The sequence below is a fragment of the Antechinus flavipes genome, chromosome 1 (assembly GCF_016432865.1).
Source record: "Antechinus flavipes isolate AdamAnt ecotype Samford, QLD, Australia chromosome 1, AdamAnt_v2, whole genome shotgun sequence".
Taxonomy (NCBI): Eukaryota; Metazoa; Chordata; class Mammalia; order Dasyuromorphia; family Dasyuridae; genus Antechinus; species Antechinus flavipes.
In genome coordinates, this window is record NC_067398.1 from 328,918,334 (window position 1) to 328,943,665 (window position 25,332).

General features: G+C 34.3%; 2 protein-coding genes across 2 annotated transcripts in view; one reads left to right on the forward strand and one right to left on the reverse strand.

Annotated features, from left to right (window-relative positions):
* The first annotated feature begins 1,809 nt into the window (after window positions 1-1,809).
* On the forward strand, window positions 1,810-18,386 carry NIPSNAP3A (nipsnap homolog 3A). Its single transcript, XM_051967082.1, has 6 exons — window positions 1,810-2,123; window positions 9,761-9,971; window positions 13,293-13,451; window positions 15,617-15,766; window positions 17,820-17,906; window positions 18,230-18,386. Exons 1-6 carry the CDS (start codon window positions 2,016-2,018, stop codon window positions 18,304-18,306), a joined length of 792 nt encoding a protein of 263 aa, XP_051823042.1. The 5' UTR covers window positions 1,810-2,015; the 3' UTR covers window positions 18,307-18,386.
* A 3,146-nt stretch (window positions 18,387-21,532) lies between these two features.
* The window catches only part of ABCA1 (ATP binding cassette subfamily A member 1), a 146,155-nt gene continuing 142,355 nt past the window's right edge, over window positions 21,533-25,332 (reverse strand). Inside the window, exon 50 of the mRNA XM_051967072.1 lies at window positions 21,533-25,039. Coding sequence (XP_051823032.1) covers window positions 24,899-25,039 — 141 coding nt within the window. The 3' untranslated portion in view covers window positions 21,533-24,898. The remainder of the gene's footprint in view (window positions 25,040-25,332) is intronic.

Genomic DNA, 25,332 nt, shown 5'->3' on the forward strand with positions numbered 1-25,332 from the left:
GGGAGGAGAGGGAAGAGGTTCCCAAAGGCAGTAGTAAAGGTTTTAAGTGCCTGGCAGACAACTGGTGCAGAAGGTGACTGGTTGAAAACTTTTACGATTTAAAAGGTGGTAAATTGGGGGAGTTTGGGAATGATGGATCAAGGTTAAGTGTGGATCTTTTGAAAACAAGCTCCATTAATGAGCATCACCAAAATGTTGAGATTCAATCCATTTTCTCACTCTTGGATTCATTTATCTCCTACCCATTTGGGTCAGCTATGTTCCCCTACTATAAAGATCAGTAAATTAGATATAGTAGCTAAAAAGTACTTCTTAAAAAGCAAACTGATAGTTCTTTAGTCATAGCTACCACATGATGCAATATAGTATACATTTTTAAGACAATAAATACTAAATATATTATACTAAGTATAAATACTACTCTGTTCCAGGCAAGTGATAGAGATACAAATAAGAAAAGGGTTAGGAGAGCAATGATGATAATGAAGTTAAAACTAAGAGAAGCAGCTTGTAGCAAATAGAGATAAGCCTTCTGTAAAAGGTTAGGAGGGGTTTTTTTGCTCCATCCTCCAGCCCCCGACAAGAGCAGAAACAACTCGACATAGTGATGAGATGTGAGTACCAAATTTGAAGCAATATCCAGGATGAAGTTTGCTCACAATGTTTGTCAAGGATATGGTTAAGGAGGACATGATGATATTGGGGAAGTCAAAATCTACCAGCAAAGCTGGTGGCAAATGAATGAATCAATTACTGATAAATGAAGCCAACTGACAAAGGCCAAGTAAAGTTATAGATAACTGCCTACGGAAAAGCTCAAACTCCCAGGATAGGAGAGTAAAATCTCAAAATTTCAAATAGTAGAAAAGTTAATGTTCTCCATCCATCTTTCCCAAATGTTCGTCTTTATTAAGCATATCTGTCACACTTGAGTTATATTCTGGCTAACAAAATCACAGAATGCTGTGTCTCCCCCAATATGTATAATGTGTGTGTACACACACACACACACACACACACACACACACACACACACACACACAGACATACTCTTTTAAAATAACCATTTACCAATATTTAAAATTTTAAATTAACAAAAAATAAGCAATCTTTAACATGTCGAAACAGGGAGCTAGATGGTGCAGTGGACAGAGCTTTAGGCATGATAGCTGCCCTCATGGAGATTACATTGTAGAGGGCTAAAACATAACCGAGGATCAGTATAAAATACATTACAAAATGAAAATACTCTGTAATGCATAAGAAACTGAGCAAGACAGAGATTAGAGATCAATTCAATAGTTTATTAAATGGAGAGAAATACTGGGACCAATGGATCCATGATTGATCCCAGGGCTAGACAAGACTAGCCCCCAGTATCGGGACAGCAAGCTTTTCATAGAATAATAAGAAGAATGACATGATGGAGGTACCTAGGTGGGGATAACCTAATGGAGGGAGGTTACTGATATTCTAATAACGTCTAAAATGGATAAACCTTTGTCTTGTCAAATATTAAGAAGGAACGTCTATAAAACCTTTATCTTAAATATTAAGAGGGAAAGGTTATAACCTAAGGTAGAATAACTAAATAGGACAATTGGAGAGCCTGGATCACAACATTAAAAGAGAACTTTGGCATAATAATTCCAAGGATGATAAAATTCGGAGTGGGCACCTGAAAAGGAAGATCATCACAGAAATGGCAGACCAGAGTTTTCTTTAGGACTTTAAAGAAGAGCATAGAGCACAGGCAGAGCCTGGCACTTCCCCCGTGCTGCTCAGCTCCCGGCAGCTCCAAGAGACCAGTGCTTCTCTTCCATTTCAGCCCGAGGCTTCGCGCCTGCTTTGGGGTCGGGGTGTTTTTCCCCGTCTCGGCTGCCTTAGCAAGGTCGGCTTTTCCAGAAAGAGGAGAGAAAGGGGAAAAAAAAAAAAAAAAACCTCGAGGGGGAGAGTCCGGAAGAGGAAGCCCCTCCCCGGGAGGACAGTTCTACACTGACCCGAGAGGAGAAGACATGTCTTCAGTCTTCCGACACGCCTTTCCCGGAATCCGCAGGACCATGTTCCACTTCCGAAGGCACTGGTGGACTCTGGTCACCCCCGCGTCGTGGGGCCAGCGCCAGGTAGAAGTGGGCACACAGCCCCTTTATCTTCCCCCAACCCCCTCCCCGGCTCCTGGGTGAGGGTAGGGCGGATCATTGGGAGACAGCGGAGGCTGGAGGGAGCGGGTGGTATGGAGGCGCGAGGACCCGCGCGCTGCGGAGCCTCTTGGTTCACTTCGCTGGGTAAGGAAGGTACGCCTCCTGCGTACAGAACCCAGGCGGAGCGAGCGGGAGCAAGCCTGGGGACTCGCCACAGCACGGGGGCCTCCTGGATCTCTATCATGGGCTTTTTGGACTAAAAAGTTTGGGAAAGGCAGGGCAGTGGGGAAGGTAAAAGCTTGATGTGGGAAAAGAAACGCCCTCTTTCCCCTCCTTCCCCAACACACACGAATCTCCCTTTTGCATTGTGCAAGTGGTGTATGTACCCGAGTCAGGGAACTGTGTAACCCTGAGCAAGTTATTTAACCTTTGTCTATCAGGTTCCTCCGTTGTAAAACGGGAATAATAATAGCACTCACCTCACAGGGTTGTTTCGAGGATTAAATAAGAATTTTCGTAAAGCACTTTGCAAATTTTAAAATGCTATGTGAATGCTAGCTATCATTACTAATTAGTGCTACAACTCAGTTTATATGACATTTTTATTCTTTAAATTGTTTGTGACAGCATAGCTGCCTTGCGTGTATGCGGAGATTACCGGATGAAATACTTTTAAAAAAATGTTTTAATCCTGAGATTCAATTCAACAGGTTTATTATAAAGCTACTATGTGCAAGGAGCCAAAGTCATGGATTCTTCTTTTCCTTTTCAGCTTTCAGTGTTAGAGCAGGATCTCAATTTGCCCAGGATATGAATCAAACTTAATTCAGTAATTCTCCCATTTGTAGATACTTCTTCCGTGGGAGGAAGATAGGATAGTTATGGTGTAGTTTCCAAACTATCCTGTAGCCTGGCGAAATGGAAACAGATCTGGACTCTAGTCAAGAGGACACTGTATTGAGCTCTACTTCAGACTTTATGGGACAAGTCACTTAACTAACTTCTCAAAAGCTCTTTTAATTCATCTGCAAATGGAGATAACAGTAGGACTCAACTCATAGGGCTGTTGTGAAGCTCCATTGAGATCATGTACAAAGTGTGCTACAAACCTTAAAATGCAATCAGCTATTAAGAGTTGCCAAATTAATCACCTCATAGTCAGCATCTGGTGAGAACTCCAAACTTGCCCAAATTCAGCATATAGCTGGTTGCTTGGCCCACCCATATTCAAAGCATTTCTACTTTCCAGTACAGTCTTCTTGACAGAATTATGCCAAGGCATGCATATCCCTTGAGAATCCAGTTACTGCCATAGCACAGTGAAGTATCAGCATCAGAGTGTAGTGGAAGAATAAATATAAAGAATTCAGAATGGAAAGAGACCTTAAAAGATCATCTGGTCCAAAAGAAGTCCATCCTCCTTTTACAGTTAACCCAGAAAAAATGAAATGACTTCCCCAGAATTACATATATAATGAAAATTGCAGAACTGTAACTCAGAATCGGGTCTTGTGGGCAAAGAATCTGGTGGTTTTTTTTTTTTTTCCGTTACATTTTTCTGACTCTCCCCCTGGAATATATTAGCAGGAATAGATCTTAGAGATCTTAAGTCTATTCTGTTTATTTTACAAGAAAATGACCTGAGAACCAAAGGGAAATCCAACATTTGGTTGTTACAACCTCAAATCTAGTATCCTTTTTATTATTATATGACCTCTTAGTTTGAAATTTTGCTTTGAAATTATTGAAATATTTGAAGTTGGTTTTCTTCTGAGTGTATAGAGCCTTTCATGTTAGTAAAATGGGTGCTTAATAACAGCAATAATGATGTACATTTATATTGTGTTTTTTGAGGTTTGCAAAGTGGTTTCCTCACTACAGCTATAGAAAGTAAGGTTGGATTATTATATCCCTCAATGTTATTAGCACCTTCCCTTTGAAATTACCTCCAGTTTGCCATGTATATATCTTGTTATGTACTCAATCGTAGAGCTCTTTGAGAACCAAGGCTGTTTTTGCCTTTATATAACTAGAATTTAGTTAGCATAGTGCCTGGCACATAGTAAACACTTCATATAAATGCTTGTTGTCTTGGCTTGAGGAAATGCAACAGAGAGATTAAAAGTGATTTCCAGAACAAACAAATGAATGAATAAATGGATTTTTTAAAGTGCCTTGCTCCAGGTCACAAGTCACACAGTTGTGTCATGAGCTAGGAATCAAATCCAGGTTTCTGGACCATGAGTTCAATGTTCTTTCCATTTCAGAGACTACCTCAAACTCAAACTATGACATTACCTCAAAAAAATTATTGTAGATTTTAACTCATGAGTTATCAAGCCTGGAAGATAATTTTGTATTAAAAAAGTGTACTTTACTAAGCCCAGTGTAGTCAGATCTACTGAGCTACTGTGACCAAAAAAGTTCACCTTGTGACAACCCAGTCCACATCTATTTAGTCTCATCATCAAATGACAAAACATCTAGTGTGTGTATCTTGAGATACCTCTTGAGGGTATTTATATAGTTTAATGAAAAACCACTTAATTTGGAGTAGAGCCTGGGTTTGAATTCCAATTTAATTCTTTTGTAATCTTGTACACACTACTTCATCCCCTTTGGCTCCCTTTCCTTAATCTGTAAATTATCTATATATGGAATTAATTCTAGTAATTAACCCTTTCCTCCCAAAAAGCCTTATTCCTTTGCCATTTCTTAATCATTTCCACCTCTTATTACTGTCCCTAAATGAAGTAAGCACAATTTCATAGACACCATAAAATAATAAAGCTGTATGGGCAACACTTACTAAATTTCTATTAAGTCCATTGTCGTAATTTTTAGCAATCATTTTATTTGTAGCATTTGTTTTGAATAAGTCTTATAAAAATAAACATGCTGATTTGCATGGCTACTCTCTTGATTTAATAGATCATAGTTAAAATTTAGAGAGATTCAGGGACCAGTTGACCACTTATTCAGAATTTTGTAGGAGAGATTCATGAGAATGTCAAGGAATTAAGCAAGATGATCTTTAAAGCCCCATTTGACTTGATGTTCTAAAAATATAGTCATGAAAGCTGGAAAGTGTCCTAAAGATCATCTTGTCTGACTGCTTTATTTTACAGCAGAGGAAAGTGCCCCAAGGCATTTAATGATGTTCCCAGAACCCTTTACCTTACTACTTCTTTCTTTCTTCCTTTCAAAGTAAGTTAAAAATCATAAAATGATAAAATAGATATCCTCTTATTTCCTGTCATTTAATAGTCAATAAACATATATTAGGGACCTACTATGTGCCTGGGCTGAACATGGCACCTAGGTTGCCATATCACTAAATATATAAATTGATTTAGTAAGTATTGTTATTTAATTGTATTTGCACAGTCCATTTAGGAACAGTTTTATCAAGTTCTTGATTCATTTTTCATGATTTTCTTGCTTCACTCTCATTTCTCTTCCCAATTTTTCCTCTACTTCTCTTACCTAATTTTCAAAATCCTTTTTGAGCTCTTTCATGACCTGAGAGTAATTAATATTTTTCTTGGAGGTTTTTGATGTAGAAGCTTTTAACATTATTTTCTTCTGAGTGTATGTTTTAATCTTCCTTGTTATCATAGAAATTTTCTATAATCAGAATTTTTTCCCATTGTTTGTCCATTTTCCCAATTCATTTCTTGACTTTTAACTCTTTGTTAAAATGGAACTCTGCTTCCAGGGTGGAGGATGTAAGAAAATCATGGAAACTGAGTCAACAGCTTGATAAGGGAGAAACAAAAGATACTAATGAAAATAGCACCTAAAAAAAAAAAAAAAAAAAAACTAGGCGAAATAATATTTTTTTAAAGAGGTACAAAAATCAATGAGGAGAATGCATTGAAAAACAGAATTAACCAATTGGGAAGAGAGGCCCAAAAATTCATTGAAGGAAAACACTCCTTAAAAAATAGTATTAGCCAAACAGAAAATTAGGTACAGAAACTCACTGAAGAAAATAAATTCTTAAAAATTATAATTGAGCAAATGGAAATTAATGAAATCATGAGAAAACAACAAACAAAAAGAATGAAAAATAGAAAACATTCTCATTGGAAAAATAACTGACCTGGAGAATAGATTCAGGAGAGATAATTTAGGAATTACTGAAGTATCTGAAAGCCATGCTTTAAAAAAAAATCAAAAAGAGCCTAGACATCATCTTTCAAGAAATTATCAAGGAAAATTGTCTTGATATTCTAGAACTAGAGAATAAAATAGAAATTGAAAGAATGCACCAATCATCTTCTGAAGGCAATCCTAAAATGAAATCCCAGGAATTTGCTAATAGCCAAATTCCAGAACTCCCAGGCCAAGGAGAAAATATTGCATGCAGCCAGAAAGAAACAATTTAAGTTTTGTGGAACCACAGGATAACACAAGATTTAGCAGCTTCTAGATTCAAGGATTGGAGGGCTTGAAATATGATATTCTAGAGGACAAAGCAGCTAGGATTATAACCAAGAATCAAAAAATTAATATAATTCTTAAAAGGAAAAAAATGGAAATTCCACGATATAGAGGACTTTCAAGAATTCCTTTTTAAAAATCTTAACAGCATTTTATTTTTTTTCCATTTGTATGTAGACAGTTTTAACATTTTAACTTTTGTAAGATTTTAAGTTCCAAATTTCTCCCTCCCATCCCTTTCCCCAACTCCTTCCAGCAAGCAATTGATATAGGCTATACATGTATCATCATAATTCCATATTAGTCATGTTGTAAAAGAAGAATCGGAAAAAGAGGGAAAAACCACAAGAAGGAAAAAAAATTTCATTTAAGTGAAAATAGTATGTTTCAATGTGCATTCAGATTCCAAAGTTCTTTCTCTGCATGTAGATAGCATTTTCCATCTCAAATCTTTTGAAATTGTCTTAGATCATTGTATTGCTGAGAAAAGATACCTCATAGTTGATCACACACAATGTTGGTGTTATTGTGTACAGTGTTTTCCTGGTACTGTTCACTGCATTCAGCTTCAGTTCATGTAAGTTTTTCCAGATTTTTTTGAACTTTGCTCATCATTTCTTAGAGAACAGTAGTGTCCTATTACATTCATTTACCACAACTTGTTCAGCCAATCCCCAATTGATCCCTCAATTTACAATTTACAATTGTAACAATCCCCTCAATTTACAATTCTTTGCTGTTACAAAAAAAGCTGCCATAAACATTTTTTGTACATGTGAGTCTTTTCCCCTTTTCTTTAATGATCCCCCTGATCAGAGGGATTTTGCTGAATCATAGAGTATGCACAATTCTATAGCATTTTACACATAGCTCCAAATTGTTTTTCCATGTGATTGGATCAGTTCACAACTTCACCAGCAGATTCATTAGTGTCGGGGTTTTCCCACACTTCCTGCAACATTTATTTTTTTTTTCCTGTCACATTAGCCAATCTAATGGGTGGGAGGTGGTACCTCAGAATTGTTTTAATTTGCATTTTTCTAATCAATAGCGATTTAAAGCATTTTTAAATGACTAGATAACTTTAATTTCTATATCTGAAATTGCTGCTTTATATCCTTTGTTCAAGTATTCTTGATGAAAAGAACAGAAGAGCTAATTAGAAAATTTCATTTCCAAATAGAAGACTCAAGAGAAGCATAAAAGAATAAACAGGAAAGAGAAATCATAAGGGTTTTAATAATGTTATATTATTTACATTCCTACATGGGAAGAGGATTCTTGTAATTCATAAGAACTTTCTCATTATTAGGTCAGTTAGAAAGTATATATAGACAGAAGGCACTGGTGTGAATTGAATATGAAGGATTGATATCTAAAAAAATAAAATTAAGGGGTAAGGGAGGAATATATTGGAAGAAAAGGAAAAGGAGACACAACGGGGTAAATTATCTCATATAAAAGAGGCAACAAAAAGCTTTTACAGTAGAAAGAAAGATGGGGAGATGAGAAGGAGGAGTGAACCTTATTCATCAGAAATTGGCTCAAAGAGGGAATAACAAATGCCTATCTTACACTACAGAAAAGTAGAAGGGGAAATGATCAAAAGATATACACATTTTTCAGGTAAAATAATAAAGTTATCTATAGCCATATGAATAAATGCCCCAAATCACTATTGATTGGAGAAATGCAAATTAAAACAAAGTAGGAGGGGAAGGAGATAAGAGAAAAAGAGGGATGATAGAAGGGAGGGCAGATTGGGGAAGGTTGTAGTCGTAAACAAAATATTGTTGAGGAAAGACAAGGTAAAAGGAAAGAAAAAATAGACTCTATAATGGCCTCATTTCTCAAACAAAATTTATAAAAATCCCAATAGAATGATGAGCAGGATGCTCTCAGAAAAACCTGGGAAGACTTAAGCTGATACAAAGTAGCATGTATTATGTACAAAGTAACAGTGATATTATAAGATGATCAGCTGTGAATAACTTCATTGTTTTCGACATTACAGTGATCCGAGACAACTCTGAAGAACTTATGATGAAAAATGCTATCTATCCCCAGAGAAAGAAATGATAATGTTTGAATACAGATTAAAACATACTTTAAAAAAAATATTTTTCTTGAGTATTTTTTAATCTGTTTTCTTTCACAACATGACTACTATGAAAATACATTTTTGCATGACTACACATGTATAACATCAAATTGCTTGCCTTTCCAATGAGGAGGGTGGGGATGGAGGGAGGAAGAGAATTTGGAATTCGGAAGTTTTTAAAAGGAATGTTTAAAATTGTTTTTTATATGCACTTGGGAATAAATAAATATTAAACAAGCCTAAAAATATTTATGAAGTTTTTAAAAAGTCATTCTTTATGTAAAGTTTTTAAATAATAAGAGAAATACTAAATAACCCTAAGATTCTACCTGACACTAAATTAGGAAAGTCAAAAATACAAAATCTACTTCTGGCATAAGTTTGGCTAATTATATATACAAATATATTTTTGTTGAATTTAGACTCAATATAACCTCTTTGGAAAGTAATAGAGAATTTTACCATTGTAGTTACAAGATTATGCATCTCCTTTGAATAAGTGATCATACTATTAAAACTACATATATCCTTTTAAAAATATATATATCCTAAGGAAGTTGTTAGTAAAGGGAAGAAAAGCCCAGTAAACAAAAATAATCCTCATAGTATTTACTAAAAGACAAAAACAAAAAAAGATGCAAATTAGATGTCTTTTGATTTTGACTAATAAAAATTATGGTATGCAAATATAATGCTACATTATTATGCCACAAGCATTAATCAATGTGTAAAGATTTAAAAGGACTATGGGGAGACTTACAGAAAGTAATATAGTCAAGAAAAGAAAACCGGAAAAAAAATAGACCAAAAGTGAGTTTCTTGGAAGAAAGTAACAAGTTCTGGAGTATGCTTACCAAATTCAAGATACTCTCTAACAAAATGTAGTTATCTAAAGAAACCATAATTTAAACAAAATGTTTGTAACTGCCAAGAAATATACATAAACCTGGATGTAGTGAATTCATTCATAAGGGATTTCCCAGTAAAATTCACATTTAGTATTTTGTCTCTAATTTGACAAAATATAAGCTTTATTTCTGAGATAATTTAATTTGCTTTACTTTTTCTTCAGAAAAGTACAACTTTTGCTACAGGTCCCAGACAATATGATGGGACGTTCTATGAATTTCGTACTTATACCATACAACCAGCAAAGATGAATGAATTCCTGGAAAACACTAATAAGCATATTCACCTTCGTACAACTCATTCTGAACTAATTGGATATTGGAGACAAGAATTTGGAGATGTGATGAATAGAGTCTTTCATATTTGGAAATATGGTATGTGTCATGCCATTTTAAATGTTTAATAGATTTTCATTCCAAGAAATTTACATATTTGTATATATAGATAGATATGGATAAAATGATCTGAATTGTTATATATGTATGTGTGTATCTATATATATTTGTTAAATAGAATTGTTAAGCAAAAAAGAAAGTCCTGCTGCCCTGGATGGCTCTAAATATTGGTCTTGTCACTGCAGAGGCCATCATGAAGGAAGGAATATTTTTAGACATAGCAACTTAAAGGTGTAGAATGTTGGCTAAAGACTTATTTTGTGAAATCTTTTGAAAAGCTAAAAAAAGAATGTGTTTTTCTGTGCTCAATATTAAATTGATTTATGAATTATTGGAGAAAAAGGAATACAAAAAGATATAAAAAAATGTATAAGTTGGTTTCAGAAATATTGACAGCAATTATATTTTTAAATTCTACACTATACATTCATTTATTCCTGTGTTTAAAGAAAGTATTAGGTTTATTCTGATACTTTTTCTTAACACTTTTGCTCTCTAGAATTTAGATTCTTCATTTGTAAAATGCTACATAGTGAGCTTTTAACTCTTTTTTGGTTCTATGCAACTAATTAGTGCCAATAATTCAAAAATAAATTAATAAAATCTTTTGCCCAGCTTTGACAACAACTTGAGGATAGTTTCTTTCAGAGCATCATGAGAGATAGAAGGGAATAGGATGAAAAGGAAACCAGACAAAGGAATGTTCTGAATGAAGAGATGTATTTTCCATTCATTAGTAAAAGGAAGTGATTCTGGAGACCTGCAAGTAGTCTGCAATATAAACATTCTATGGGTAGGTCATGTTTATAGCAGGCCAGTTCAATACTTCAGACTCAAGATTGAACCAAAATGAAATATTGCATGAAATATTTAGCAGTTAACCAAAAAAGGATTTTCTTAGCTAGATCAGAGGAAGGACGTTCAGGATCCTCTTCTGAAGGATATTCAAAGGATATTCAACAAGAATATAACCTTTATTCCAAGTGAACATTGCTTTCCTGTGCCAGTGTTGGTCACGTTGCTGGTCTTGAGTCAGAAGTTTTCTGAAAGCAGAGCTAGAACTAAAGCACTGGATATTTTGTACTCTGGAAACTAAAAAACTGTATCAGTGACCCAAGCCTTTAATCCTCTGAGCCCATCAAGTCTCAAGTTTTAGTACTTTTTAAGGTATAGCCACATGGCAGGGACACTGGCAAACATTCCTCCTACCATAAGATTATAGCAGTATTTATCCTCTATATGTTGGTATGGTATAATTGCTGGATGAAAAATTAGAGCTCACTTCCTCAATTGGACTTTTTGGTGACTGGAGAAATCCTATGCCATGGACTAGATTGAGTCACTTTTGTAATGAAACAGACAACAGAGACTATATCTCCTATACCTGAGTTCTATCTGTTCTACTTTTTTCTCTTGGAATGTGACATAATCAGTACACATGGAATCAGGAGAGACCACAGTTTGAATTCCAATTTAGTCATTCTTAATAAATCAGGTAACTGTTCTAACTTCATCTTTAAAATAGGGATAATAGTAACGGGTTCTGTCCTCATATGGTTATTGTGACCTTAAGATGGCAGTTACCTCATCTGATCCCTATACCTTTACCTGAGGAAACTTTGAGGCCTGGAGAGGTGAAAGGATTTGTTCAAGATCACTTACGTAGTATAGGCAGTGGGATGTTAACCAAGGTGTTCTTACTGTGATACGAGTTCTCATTGTCACCACACTAAATAAGACAGTGAATCCAAAATTCTATGTAAATATTAGCTCCTACTATTTTAGCTCCTTATTCTAGTATGTATTATTCTCCACTAGCATTTATTTTATACATTCTTCAGTAAAGTTCAGCCAAGATAACTCAGCATAACACAGAGATAAATTTGAATTCTCAGGAAGTTGTCATTGGAGAACCAGTCCCAGGAAAGTCCTGCTGCCCTGGATGGCTCTAAATATTGGTCTTGTCACTGCAGAGGCCACCATGAAGGAAGGAATATTTTTAGACATAGCAACTTATAGGTGTAGAATGTTGGATAAAGACTTATCTTGTGAAATCTTTTAAAAAGCTAAAAAAAGAAGCAGATGGTTTGGGGTTTTTTTTTTGGTTTGGGTTTTTTTTTTTTTTTTCCATTTTTGTTACAGAAGAACCTCCTTGATGCACATAATACATATTTTCTCAGAATAATTTTCCACAAAACGTAATAGCTGTGGCTATAAACACAAAATACAACACAGTTAACCACAAGATAAGGCACACATTAGATTTTCCCCTTAATTCAGTCTTTCTGTGTTTTAACGTTATACATTTGATATCTGTGATTCTATCCAAAAAGTTCTAACACAGATTGCATACTATTTGTAGCCAGAGACTTGGATGTTAAATAAGTATTGTAATAAAAGTCTGACTTGATCTGTAAGTGGAACCCCCACCACCATCTTGACCATCATCTCCCCTAAGACTTTGGTGGAGATAGCCCAGAACCCTGGACCCAAAAGCCTTGGAAACAGTAATGCTTCCAGCCCTGTTCCCCCAGGTCTCATCTTGGAAAGCAATCCTGGTAGGGATTCAGTCTGGCAACTGCATCTGAAGGCATGGCAGCTACAGGTACTAACGATCCAAAAAAGAAAGTTCTTGCCACCAAAGTCCTTTCTGTAGTTAAAGGTTTGACATCAGAAACTGATAGGGTTTTATCTGTCTAAATAACATTAAAGAAAAGGCATCATCATATGCTTTGCCAATGATGCCCCCTAAGAACCTTTCTATTTTACTGGAAGCTGAAATCATCCACAGGTATTGTCCATTAGATTGTGAACTTATTCAGAGCTGGGATTATCTTACTTTTTGTGTCCCTGATGGGATAACACATAATAAGAGTTTGATAAATGTTTTATTCATGTATTTATTCACATTCATTCTTCTGAACTCAGGTCTTCCTCACTAGAAATCAGTTTTTTTAAAAACTCCAATATCCTGTCTACTAGTTCACTTTTCTTTTTCATATCACTCTCTTTTGAGCATTTATTTATCCATTTGAGATTCTTATGATTCTAATAAGTAAAATGTATATTTAATTTATCCAGTAGACAAAGGAGCAGGAAGTATACTAGAAAACCATTGATTGATTCACTGATTGTATCAAAGAGAAAAGCAAAGAAAGCATATTTTTCAGAAATAAGATTTATTATTATTTTATTTGTACTATTTTTTTTATTCAAAATGCTGTTGACCTTTAGTGGAACCCTTATAATGAAACTGAGAACTTTGTAACTTCAGTGTCTTTAACATTTCTCTTCCTACAGATAATTTTGCTCATCGAGCTAGAGTTCGGGAAGCCTTAGCCAAAGATGAAGAATGGCAAGAAAAATATATTTCTCCAAATCTACCACTTATGGTCCAACAGAAGAATGAAATAGCTTATCTAGTACCATGGTGCAAATTAGAAAAGCCTCCTAAAGAAGGTAAATTCTTCTCAGTCACTGAAACTGTTTCTGAAGCAGATTCATTAGTAAGATATTTAAGGCAACAAAACTTTTCTAAAAGTATCATGTTCAAAAAACTAATAGCAGTTATTTAACTTCTATAGGAATGGATGATGATTATTGAAAAGCCAACCAGTTGGTCCTTTTTTGCTTATCTGTGGAGAAAAAAATTAAATATTACAGTGCTTTCCAAAGGCCAAGGTTGTCTTGCGATTCATAAGCCATAGTCTTAATTTTCAGTTCATGATTCCAGAGTTAGAAAAGGGTGACAAGTCAGGTTTTGGTGAGAAAAAAAAAAGAAATATTTTTTTTCTTTTTTAAAGAAATAATATCTTAAGGAAAGTTTCTTAAGGGTCTGAAAGTTAAAATATAAAAGTAAACATGGGAATCAATGCACTAACATTAACTTCTGAATATAAGCATATTTGTGTACAGATTTTAATACCACTAATCTTAGTAGTCTGTATTCATTAAGATTAAATGTAGGAAGCAGATCATTACTAGGAACAGTCAGGTATTTTTTATTCTGGTCTAACTTTCTTCCTCTTTCTTATTTCTCAGTTCATATGAAAACTTTCTCTAAAGATCTGTGCACGTATCCAGTAACATTTCCTTCTTGCTGATTTAAAGAAATAATTACCTGTCCACTTTTTAAGACAAGGTTGGAATAAAAAGTATAACTTTTTATAACCTATCATTTTTAATGTAAACTTAATTTGTCCAAAAAAAAAAAAACCCTACTGAAAATTAAAGTTATAGAAGGTTTTGCAAGGGTGAATGTTGAAAATTATCTTTGCATATATTTTGAAAATTAAAATGTATTATTAAAAATATATTAAGATAAATTTAATATGAATTTTTTTTAAAGAAAATTTAAGTTATGTTCTTCATTCCAAATTTTTTTCTGAAATGGTTTTTATGTAATCTATATAACTTTAGAGCAGGTAAGGATCTTAGAAATTATCTTACCCAGCATCTTCATTTTACGAATGTGGAGATAAGGTCCAGAAATTTCAAATAACTTAACCAGGGTCCCACAGCTAGTGAATGGCCAAACCTGTACCAGGATCCAAGTATATTAAATTACAGATGAACTTATAATCTTATTTACCTATTGCTCCATTCTCATTCTTTTTATATTACTGAGAGTCTTTTTTCATGGTCTTTTTTTAATCCTTAAATACCCAGTATTACCCAAATACATCTTGCCTCTGTTGTAGTTTCAAATCATGGTTTTCCACGTATTAAACTAATGACTCTTCAATTCCACTGTCTCCTCTTTCATTCTAACTCTTTACCCAGGATTCCTTTTTCTTCTCTCTCTACAATTGCCTAAGAGAAATGGTTTTATTTCCCTAATAAAGAGAGGCAAGGTCCTTTTCACTCATAAACATGTGTACTCACAGGTCTAGAATGAGAAAAATATAGAAGTCACTTAAAATCTATTGCCTGACTGCTGTGCCTGTTAATAGTAACCTGTTAAATTAAAATACATAGAAAGAAAATATACATATGTTTCCATTGAAAATTTGGAAAGAGAAACAAAGGAATGTTTCTAGTAAATATATTGAAACTTCTATACCCTTGTAAATTCCCACAAGAAGCCATTGGGAAGGGTAAAGTTTAGACATTTTCAGAACATAACTAACTTTTTTTCCTGCACATAAACATCATACAAGTTATAAGTATACCTCATATACATACATACAATATAAGAAGAATCTGTGGGGTTTTTTTTCTTCAGAATTAAGAACTTGGTGTAGAAAGGCCCTTTACCAAAGCAAGTCAAAACTCATCTGTTATTTAAAAGGAAAGTACTAGTCATAGTCATATCCAACTCTTCATGACCTCAGTTGGGGTTTTCTTGGAAAAGATTCTAGAGTGATTTGCCTTTTTCTTTTCCAGCTTATTTTACTGATGAGGAAACTGAGGCAAACAGTTAAGTGACTTGCCTAGAGTTACACAGCTGATGTCTGAGACTGGATTTGAACTTGGGTCCTTAGTATTCCACCACCAGCAGTGTGTCTACTATGCCATCTAGCTGCCCAATAGATAGCTATACTTGAACCAAAATGAACGTGACTGGAAATTGCTTATGTTCATTTTGCAACTCTGATTAATTTTACATTTTTTTTCTTCTCTAGGGTTCTATGAAATTGTTACCTTTCACATGAAGCCTGGAGGACCGGCTCTTTGGGGTGAAGACTTTCAAAGAGCAGTGAATACCCATATCCAAGTAGGCTATTCAAAACTGATTGGAGTTTTTCACACAGAATTTGGAACGCTCAATAGAGGTACACTTAGACTCTGTTTCTGAAACAGAAAATATTCTCTTTGTAGGAAGGCTATCCAAATTATCTGACCTAGATTTTTTTCTTTCCTTTTTTCCTTAGGATATTTTTCATTTTGCAAAGCAATTGGGTGGCAGAATAGGCATAAAATTATACTTGGGAGACAGGAACAGCTAACTCCAAATTATTTGCTAGTTGTATGCTCCTGAGCACTTGACTTCTCTCAGCCTCAGTTTCTTCTTTTCAGATATTATCTCATTTGACTCTCCCAACAACCCTGTGATGTGGGTGCCGTTTCATCCTTATTTTACAAAAGTTCTTTTTGAGTCTTAAAGGACAATAGAAATGATTTGTTGCTATTATTATTCTCTACTACCTTTATATATCTGGCCAAAATTATTTTTTGTTTACTGATTAGTCTAAATTGAGAAAAACAAATCATTCTAAGAATATTTAAAAACAGAGAAACTACAACAAAAAGACGAAAAAATGTAAATGATGTATAAACTCTATATAAGAAATTACTTTGTTCATCAGTGACAAGGGAACTATCTTATGTGGACTCTTAAAAAAAAAATGGCATTGCTACACAAGAAGTAGCAAGAGGAACAAGGAAAAACAAAAGTGAGAAGAGCAGCTAGAGAAAAATTCTGCGCCAGAAGGAACTTAATTTGGAAGGCATTGAATTCTGATTTTCAAGATAACTGAAAGAGAAGGGAGGACAGCAAATGGTTGCTTCAAAAAAACAATGATTTTATTTTTTAAAGATAATTGAAGAAATATCTCATATACCTATTTTCCCATCATTATAAAATCTTTGGAGTTAAGGAAACTGAGGCAGACAAAAGTTGAGCATTTTGTCCACAGTTAATAGCTAGTAAGAGTTTGAGGGTGAATTTGAATTCAGGTCTTCTTGACTCCAGGCCAGTGCTCTCTCCATTGAGGAACACCATTGCCTCTTATAGATTATCTGATGTTAATGTCACATCAAATTTAAAAAAAAAATCATACCTAAAATAACTCTGATGGATGGTCACTGGAAATTTTCTGAATACATATAGATACTCATTGTTCCATTTAGAATTCCATTTTATTGTTGGAACCCTTGCCTGTTGTAGAGTTCTTTGTGTTGACCCAAAATTTGTCCTCTTATATCTTCCACCCAAGTGTTCTGGAAGCCACAAGGAATGAATGAATGAAAAATACATTTATTAAGTTCTTAATATGTGTGATGCACTATGCTAAGGGATGAGAGTACAAATAGAAATTCACCAGTCCCAGCTCTCGCTCACATTCTACTCAAGGAAAATAACATATATACAATATTTCAAATGTATCATACCACGCCCCTGCTTTAAATAAAGATCTGTTATATTTTTCAAGAAGTCTTCTCTTTTCCAGGGTAAGCATTTCCAATCTTTCAACTCTTCGTCTTCCTAGCTGCCCTCTTCTAGACATCCTACAAATTCTCTCAGGATGTATGGCGTGCAGAAGTGAAAACTCTATTGTAACTAAGAGCTTAAGAGTGTAGAGTAAATTAGGATTTGTGCAGAAATGAAAACAGTATTATAACTAAGAGCTTAATAGGGTAGAATAAATTAGGATTTATTACCTCATTGATTTGGATGCTTTAAATTGGATTAATTTTTTGGGCAGCTACATCACAATGTTGACTCAATGAAGTAACTAAAACCTCTACATCTTTTACAGATGAATTGCTAGTAAATCTGGTCTTTATTGTCCTATACTAAATGTCATTGCTTTTTTTTTTTAAAGTCTAAAATACCCAGTTTTTAAAAAATTTATATTTTGATTTTAATTAAATTAGTTATAATTTAAATTTTAAATTTAAAGCCTAAAAAATAAATAAATTTAATCATGGTTTTAGAAGCCATGTTCCATGCTCTCTGGATCATTTTGAAATCAAAGGTGCTTTTTAATTTTCTATTCTGTCTGGTATTTTCTTACTAGAAAAGTGTGTTAAAGAACAAATAATAAATTCAAATGAATCAACAAACAAGTAAAAAAACAAAATGTTCGGGTTTGGTTTCCACAGTTCATGTTCTTTGGTGGACTGATACACCAGACAATCGCGCAGCTGGAAGGCACAGAGCCCATGAAGATGCCCGAGTGGTGGCAGCTGGTGAGCTGGGGGTCTGGGACCTTGTTTGGCATGAATTATTTGGGGTCCAAAACATATTAAGCCAGAAGGTTTGTGTAGCTTTAAATTAATGTTAGAGGAATCATTGTGTAGTGAAAAGACTTTGAAATTTAGATTCCAAAGACCTGAATTCAAGTCCTAACTGCAACTCTAGTTAGAAGTCTTAGTTTCTTCATTCATTAATTTAAAATGTAAGCTATTGTTTTCAGAGCTGTAAGAATTAAGTGAAGTTAAGGGCCATAAAAATGCTTTGTAGATGTAAATGCTGTGTTAATTTAATCTAACATATTGGATTTTCCCCACAGTTCGGGAGAGTTGCAACCACCTGGAATCTCAGGAAAATGTGTTTCTCATTCCACTACCATTTTCACCTCTAAAATAATTTTCTTCAGAAATATAAAGATACTTATAACTGCATTCTACCAACAGTTTCTAATAAAAAAGTTCTTTAAATTCGTTCAACTTATTTTTATTTCTTTATTTTATTTGACTAAATTAATGAGTTGATTAGTTTTAACATTCCAGTTCACTGCCTAATACACATGCCGTGTACAGGCAAAATTGGACTAACTACTGCCTCCAAGAACTTTACTGTCCTGGTGGTGGTACGGAGGGGAATGTTTTTCAGGCCATTACTGTTTCACCAAGTTTTGCTGATCACTTTCTTCACTGACATTTCAGTGTCCAGTTGATTTACTGAAAATTCTTCTAATTATTGTATTAACATTAATGCATTAAGTTTTCTTTTTTTCCCTATTAAATGTGTGAGCTTTGTTTGTCTGCCTTGTGCTTCGATAATCTAATCTTGCTGATTGAGTTATGAAACTAGCTGTTTATTAGCCATGAATGTATTTTTCCATGATCAAGATTGCAAAAAAAATTTTTTTCTGTTTCAAACCCATTTCTCCTGAATACCAATTTTTTTTTTACCTAATAAAGTTTATTTTATAATAGACATATATAAATAACAGGGAAAAAAATGTAAGTTTTCTCTTTGTAGAAAAAATGCCAAAGTTGTCTCTGTATGTAAAAAGCAATTTTATAAAATGTCAAAAAATATCCTCCATCAAGATATCCCTTTGATACTTCTACATATCAATGTTGTCCAATTAAAATAACAACGGGCCACTCATAATGCATACATAAGGATCCCTAGGGGATGTATGTTAAACCTAGAAAACCACTTGTTATCTATTCAATTGTATTTTATTTTTGAAACATTTCCCAATTGGGATAGTTCTTCTTTTGGAGTTAAGTGACTTGAGTCACACAGCTAGGAAGTGTTCAGGGTCTGAGGCCAGATTTGAACATAGGTCCTCCTTGCTCTACTATGCTCTGCTGTCCTATCTCTCTCCCTTCCCCATCCCCTCTCAGCCAAATTACATTTCAGTCTCATTCAGGCTTCATTTCCGGGTGTTGTGGGCTGAAGGCCACATGTGTGAAACTGCTTATCAATACAGTTCTAAGGTCTAGCAGGTCCTACACCAAGCTAGAAAGATTTCAAACACAGGCCTGACGTCAGACTTGGGTTATCTAGGACCAATCAAAGTCATTTCAAGGAGGTGTATCACTAAGAGATTTTCCCCTTACTATATCAACTCAAAAGGGGGAGGCGGGGTTGGCTACATCATTTATCAGTAGAGAAATCATCAATTTTTTTTCTTTTTTTTGCTGAATAAATTGGGGTTAAGTGACTTGCCCAGAGTCACACAGCCAGGAAACTGTCAATTCTGATGAAAGCATTTTTGTAAGAATATGCTGAAAATAAATTACATAAATTTTTCATTTTAATATTGTGAATAACTTTAAGCCAAGGTAGATTTCCAGTGTCTTCAAAATTAAGAAAATTTTCCTCTTACCAAATATTTGGCCTAATAAAAATAGGTAGACATTCTTCACTGTGGAAATTGTAGTTTCCATCCATTTTACATCTTTTCTGTACAGTAACTTTTTAAGTAGTAATCATTGGGCTCTTACACAAAACTTTTCATGTGCTCCTTTATTGCAATATAATGGTCATAATTACTTGCCTCTTACTCCATGATGTTTTGCAAATAAAATTTTGCTCTATTTCTGAAAAACGTTTCTCTACTTGGCAAAATAAAGTGATCTCTGATCAAGGTTGTTTTGGCTGTTTCACATTTCACGAATATTTAAAATGGTAATACTTAGACTCACTTGCCTTTTACCTATATCCCATTTTTCAGAGTCAACAATTTGTTTTAAATAGGAGCTATTATGATTACTCGGTGTCCTCTCATTTCTTCTGTTCTAAATTTGATATATAAGTTAAGTTTACTTTTGCTGTAACTTGTCTTTGGTTTGCATGTACATAGATGGCAGATTTAGAAGTGGTCATTACTAATTATTTATAGGGAGCTGTCCCAAGATGTCAACCCAAAACAAAGAGGGCCACCAAAGTAGCAACAAGGATCTTGAGGCAAGGGAATTGTAATTTGGTATACCTCACAGCACTGGAACACAGGAGTGCCCAAAAGTAATAGGAGGGCCAGGGTTTAAAGGCACTTCAACCAGGAGTACATAGAAGGGGCAGGACTTGGGAAGTTTTGCAAAATAGCCAAAGGTTAGGGAGTGACTGACATCTGGCCAGGACAATGGGTTCCAGGTGCAGTGTGTTTCCAGAGATATCATGAGACCTGTTCCAACCATGTGGTCAGTGAGGTCAAGGTAGCCCCTTCAGATTACATCTAACCAACAAAGTGAAAGATTCTGGCTTCTATGTATTAGCTACATAAATAGATTAAAAGCCCCCAAGTAAACTGAGAGAAGAAAAAGGTAACACCTAAAAACTTGTCAAAAGAGAATGGCTTCTCAGATAAAATAGAGGAAGAAGATATGGACAGAAGTGGGGATGGGGAATAGGACTTGTAAACACTGAATTAAAAAATTTGCATTCAGAAAAATCCCTAAAAAGAAAAAATAATTAATTCTAACACTTTAAAAAAAAAATAAAATCCAATCAAATTGGATAATCAATGTATAAAAAAGGATCAAAGGTAATTTGGTGTTAGCAGAAAGATAGCATGTATTAGGAATTCATAGCAAAAGCCAATAATGTGGAAACAAGATAAAAGAGCAATAATTGGACCACAGACTCAGATGTTATAGATATAAGGCTGGACGGAATCTCCCAGGCTAGATTAGCCCAAGCTTACACATTAACAAATTGAGGACAAGAATTAGTCAATCATACCTAAAATATGTCATCCAGAAAGCAAAAGATAAAAGGGTAATGTGGCAGCCAGATAAACTTAATATGATTTCAGACCGAAAGAGGTAATATCTCTGCTGTGTTCTGCCCTACTCAAATTACATCATCTTACCTATCAAGTTCAGTTGCTGGGGATAACGGATCATGGTTTTTCAGACAAGATTCATAATCTGGGGAGAGTTTGGACCAGGAGATCAGTGGGGATATTTCAACTTAGAGTCTAAGATGTAATACTATGTGATTTATACTTTTTTGCTTAAGACCTAAGATAGCCTTTATGAGTGTATAGTTTTTGATTATGGAAAAAAGTTTTATGGCATTTCAACAGCATGGTAAGTGTGCATGCATGCATAAAAGTAAATTTATATAGACCAAGGAATTGTCACAGCTTTATTTTCGTGACTCAATACAACATAGAAATATGATTTTTTTTAATAATTCATATAAAGTTACTGACAATAGTTTTTCTTTTTTTTTCCATTTTAATGAAAATTATTTAACTTAGAAATTTATTGTGAAACCTTGTCTAGTTTTTTTTGCAGTTAACAGATATTCCAGTGCAAAAATAGATCCCATTACAGACAGCATAAAGTGCTTGGAATGAAGGACCAACAATATCGAAAAAGCACAAAAAACAGAGCTTTATCACGAGGTGTGAGGGGGAAAATATACCTAATCTTAGTAAAATACTAACATACTATAAAAAGGGATGCAACAATTTTTAAAAGAGCATCTAGTAACAAGGATTCAGATGAATATTTCATTATCAAAGTGGTTCAGTACCACACAACACATGGCTCTTTGGAAAAATTTTACCTGATATAAGAGGGGGAAAATCGACAGAAATCACCTTGTAAATGACTGATAGTCAATGAACACATGATGTACAATCTTCAAGAGCTGCAGAGCTCCTAGAACACTTAAAACACAGTAGTTTCAGGATTTGTTTCTTCTTTCTTAGATTCACAGTTATCGACAAAATTCCAAAGAATCAAGAGGAAAATAAAAAAAATAGCAGACATCTTTCAAGCATGTGTTTGGGAAGACTTAAAATCCACAATCTTAAGTTTTCAGAGGGTTGATAAAATAAAGTTTTATAATTTTAAGCATGGAATTTAAAAAAATCTCTTCTACAATTGATTTATAAAAATGACTTGTTTACATAAGTTTGTATAACGAATCAGATGAAATGATATCTCTTACATAACTTATCAAGAGGGACTCTACCTGGAGAAGAAAATATTTCTGTTTTGAAAGCTAAATTATTCGCTCAAAAATGTTTATTAATTCAATGTTCTTTTTTATTGTCAAAGGAGTCTGAAAAAATAAAAACAGTACTATTATTCATAGATTTGGATCATGAGATCATGATTATAAAGACAACCAATTGAAGTCTATCACTTTGAATCTCGAAAATCTACATTAATAGAAACTTCTATGCATTATGTAAGGAATGTAGTCAGAACAAAAATGTGCTGATCTCTTAGCAAGAGCTATTGAAAATATACTAATCTTTTAAGGAGATGAAAGGCTGTTACTCGGGAGTCACATTTTTTTTGCAAACTTGGGGATAATCATTCAAATAAGCCCTCTGATGATAAAAATAATTAATTTTAAACAAAACTACAACCTAGCCTGAAAATTAATGAAATCTCTCTTTTAAAGGTTTGTTTTTAAAAACTTAAAAAAAAAATGGAGCTTGATATGAAAAAAGGCACTTCAACTGTACTACACAACAATTCTCTCCTATTTTTATGTTGTGTCCAGGCAGGCTACACAAAGTATTACTGAACTGAATTGTTTTAAAGCAAAAAACATCCACATAACTCCCAATTGTTTTACTCACTAAAAAATACAAAGGTTATAAACATCATCTAATTTTTATGGAAATATCCATGATAAGGAGGTAATTCTCATTATATCTATTTTCAGGCCAGCTAAGAGTCTTTTTAAAAACAATATTTTATCCTTTTTTATGTTTTAAAAAAAATGATGACATAAAAAAAAGAGGCTACAAGATTATCTGCTACAAATGTGGTTTTGCAAAGCCTATCATTTTAAGTGTATTGTAGTGGCCGGTAAACAAGGTACACTTTTGAAGTCAGCAAATTTCTCCATAAAATACAGTTTTTGTTTGGTCTTGAGTCTCTAACCATTTCTAAGCTGTTGTTATCTGACACCTTTCATTTGATGATCCTTGGAGAAGGGTGTTAAGGACTGGTTTCAGTGGATTGTTTTCTTAACACAAAGGCGATAGTCTGTAGTTATGATTCTATATTTCTCCACCAACCAACATATGTAAACCAATTATATGTAAAATACCATGACACATATAATCTACTGGGATTAAGTGCCTCTAATCAGCAAGAAGTTTTCAAAAAGTACTTATTGACTGATAGGCTTAAATGAAATAAATTTCAAACAATCTTGAAATTATTCAATTCTAAGATTGTAGTGAGATTTTTTTTAACACCATATTATTTTCACTAGTCCTGTTACATATCTACAAACACATCCCACATTATGAGGTTTTGCAGTCATCCTATAATACACTACAATGTTCTTCAAAAAACTGATTGAATTAGAAATCACTTAATATCGATGCTTAAATTTCAAATAACATGGAAAACATTAAAAGTACAATACTTTTTGTTAAAATAAAATGACCTTTTTTTTTTTTCCCCTCCAAATTCTGGTTGAAATACACAGAGCCTGAAATACTACAATATTTGTGTTGAACAAAATTACCTTGAGATGCAGGGTACCGTTTTATTGGACAACTGAGAAAAGATGGACAAAGTACCCAGCAAGTTTGCATGCTGTCTCTCTTTTACTAATGTGCTCTAGCATTAGCAATGTGCCGCCAAGGAATCTGTTGCATTTATTCTCTACTTGCAGTTTGGCTCCTCAGTCTTGGCTCCTTACTAAAATTAGGCTCAAAGAGTCATAGGAAAGAAGAACAGGAAACTCTCCTGTGACAAAGGAACTAAGAAGCCCATCTGTCCAGAGCAGCCAAAATTTGGCATGGGGCCACTCCTGCAGCAACTCACATGAGGGACAATCAAAGCAGTGCATTGCCTTCCATGGGGTGATTTGTGGCTCCACATTGTTGACTGTCAACTGATTTTTTAGCAGTCCCTTAATTACAGAGCAGTCACTGAGGCTTTCCCTTCACAAAAAAAAAAAAAAAAAAAAAAAAAAAGCATACATTACGCCATGGTGCTTCAATTTGTCATTTCTTGGCACTAGCAGGTTCGGTGCATTCATTGCCAGCAATGGATGTGTCACCAGGAAACCCTACTCCTGGCATGCCAGGATTGAATGACTAAGGATGGGCATGCTTTATAATTTCAATAAATAATCACTGGCCATGATTACTCAAAGAATTATTGTTGCAACCCTAGTAAAAATATAAAAGGAACAAAAAGGGACGATTTAAAACCCAATGGGTTCCATTCTACAGTTTCCCATAGTTAGACTAAACTAAATTCAAGTCTTTTCACTTGAGAGCCGTACAACAAGGCAAAGACTACATACAAAGGCACTGCCCCTGTAATGGAATTTTTTTGTCTTCATTGCATTGAATTGCATTGCATTGTAGAGTATCAGCACAGGGTCCAGTCTGGTTTCTTTTCCACGAAATCCTCTGACCCTTCCTCTGGAACATTTGACTTCCCTGCAAAGGAAGGCCTCTGGTTCCTCCTGTCTCTCAGCCTCTCTCTCTCAGGAAGGAGAGGGTAACTTAGACATAGCTTTCTCTCACTTTGTCATCTTGCAGAAAAGATTTGAGAATTGCAACATCTACAACAGTTTGATTTTTGTGCAATGACAGGTCCTTTAAGTGGTCATCATCACTTTGGTCCTTTGCAAAGTTTACAAATACCTATCAAAAGAAAGGAAATCCTTAATTAGCTCTTATCATGCTTTTGCTTCTTTACTCTGTTTACCCCAAATCACCCTCCATTTTGATATTAAATAGTACAAGTGAATCATAACAACTTAAATAGAGAATCTGGAAAAAATAAGGAAAAATAAACCTATTTTTCCCCTCTACCATTAACTGTTTATAATTCATCACCTACTTAATCTTCCATAAGGAAAAAAAAATTTGGCCCCACCAAAAAAACAAAACAAAACAAAACCCCATCCATAGGCAAGCTTACAGGAAAGTAGAGG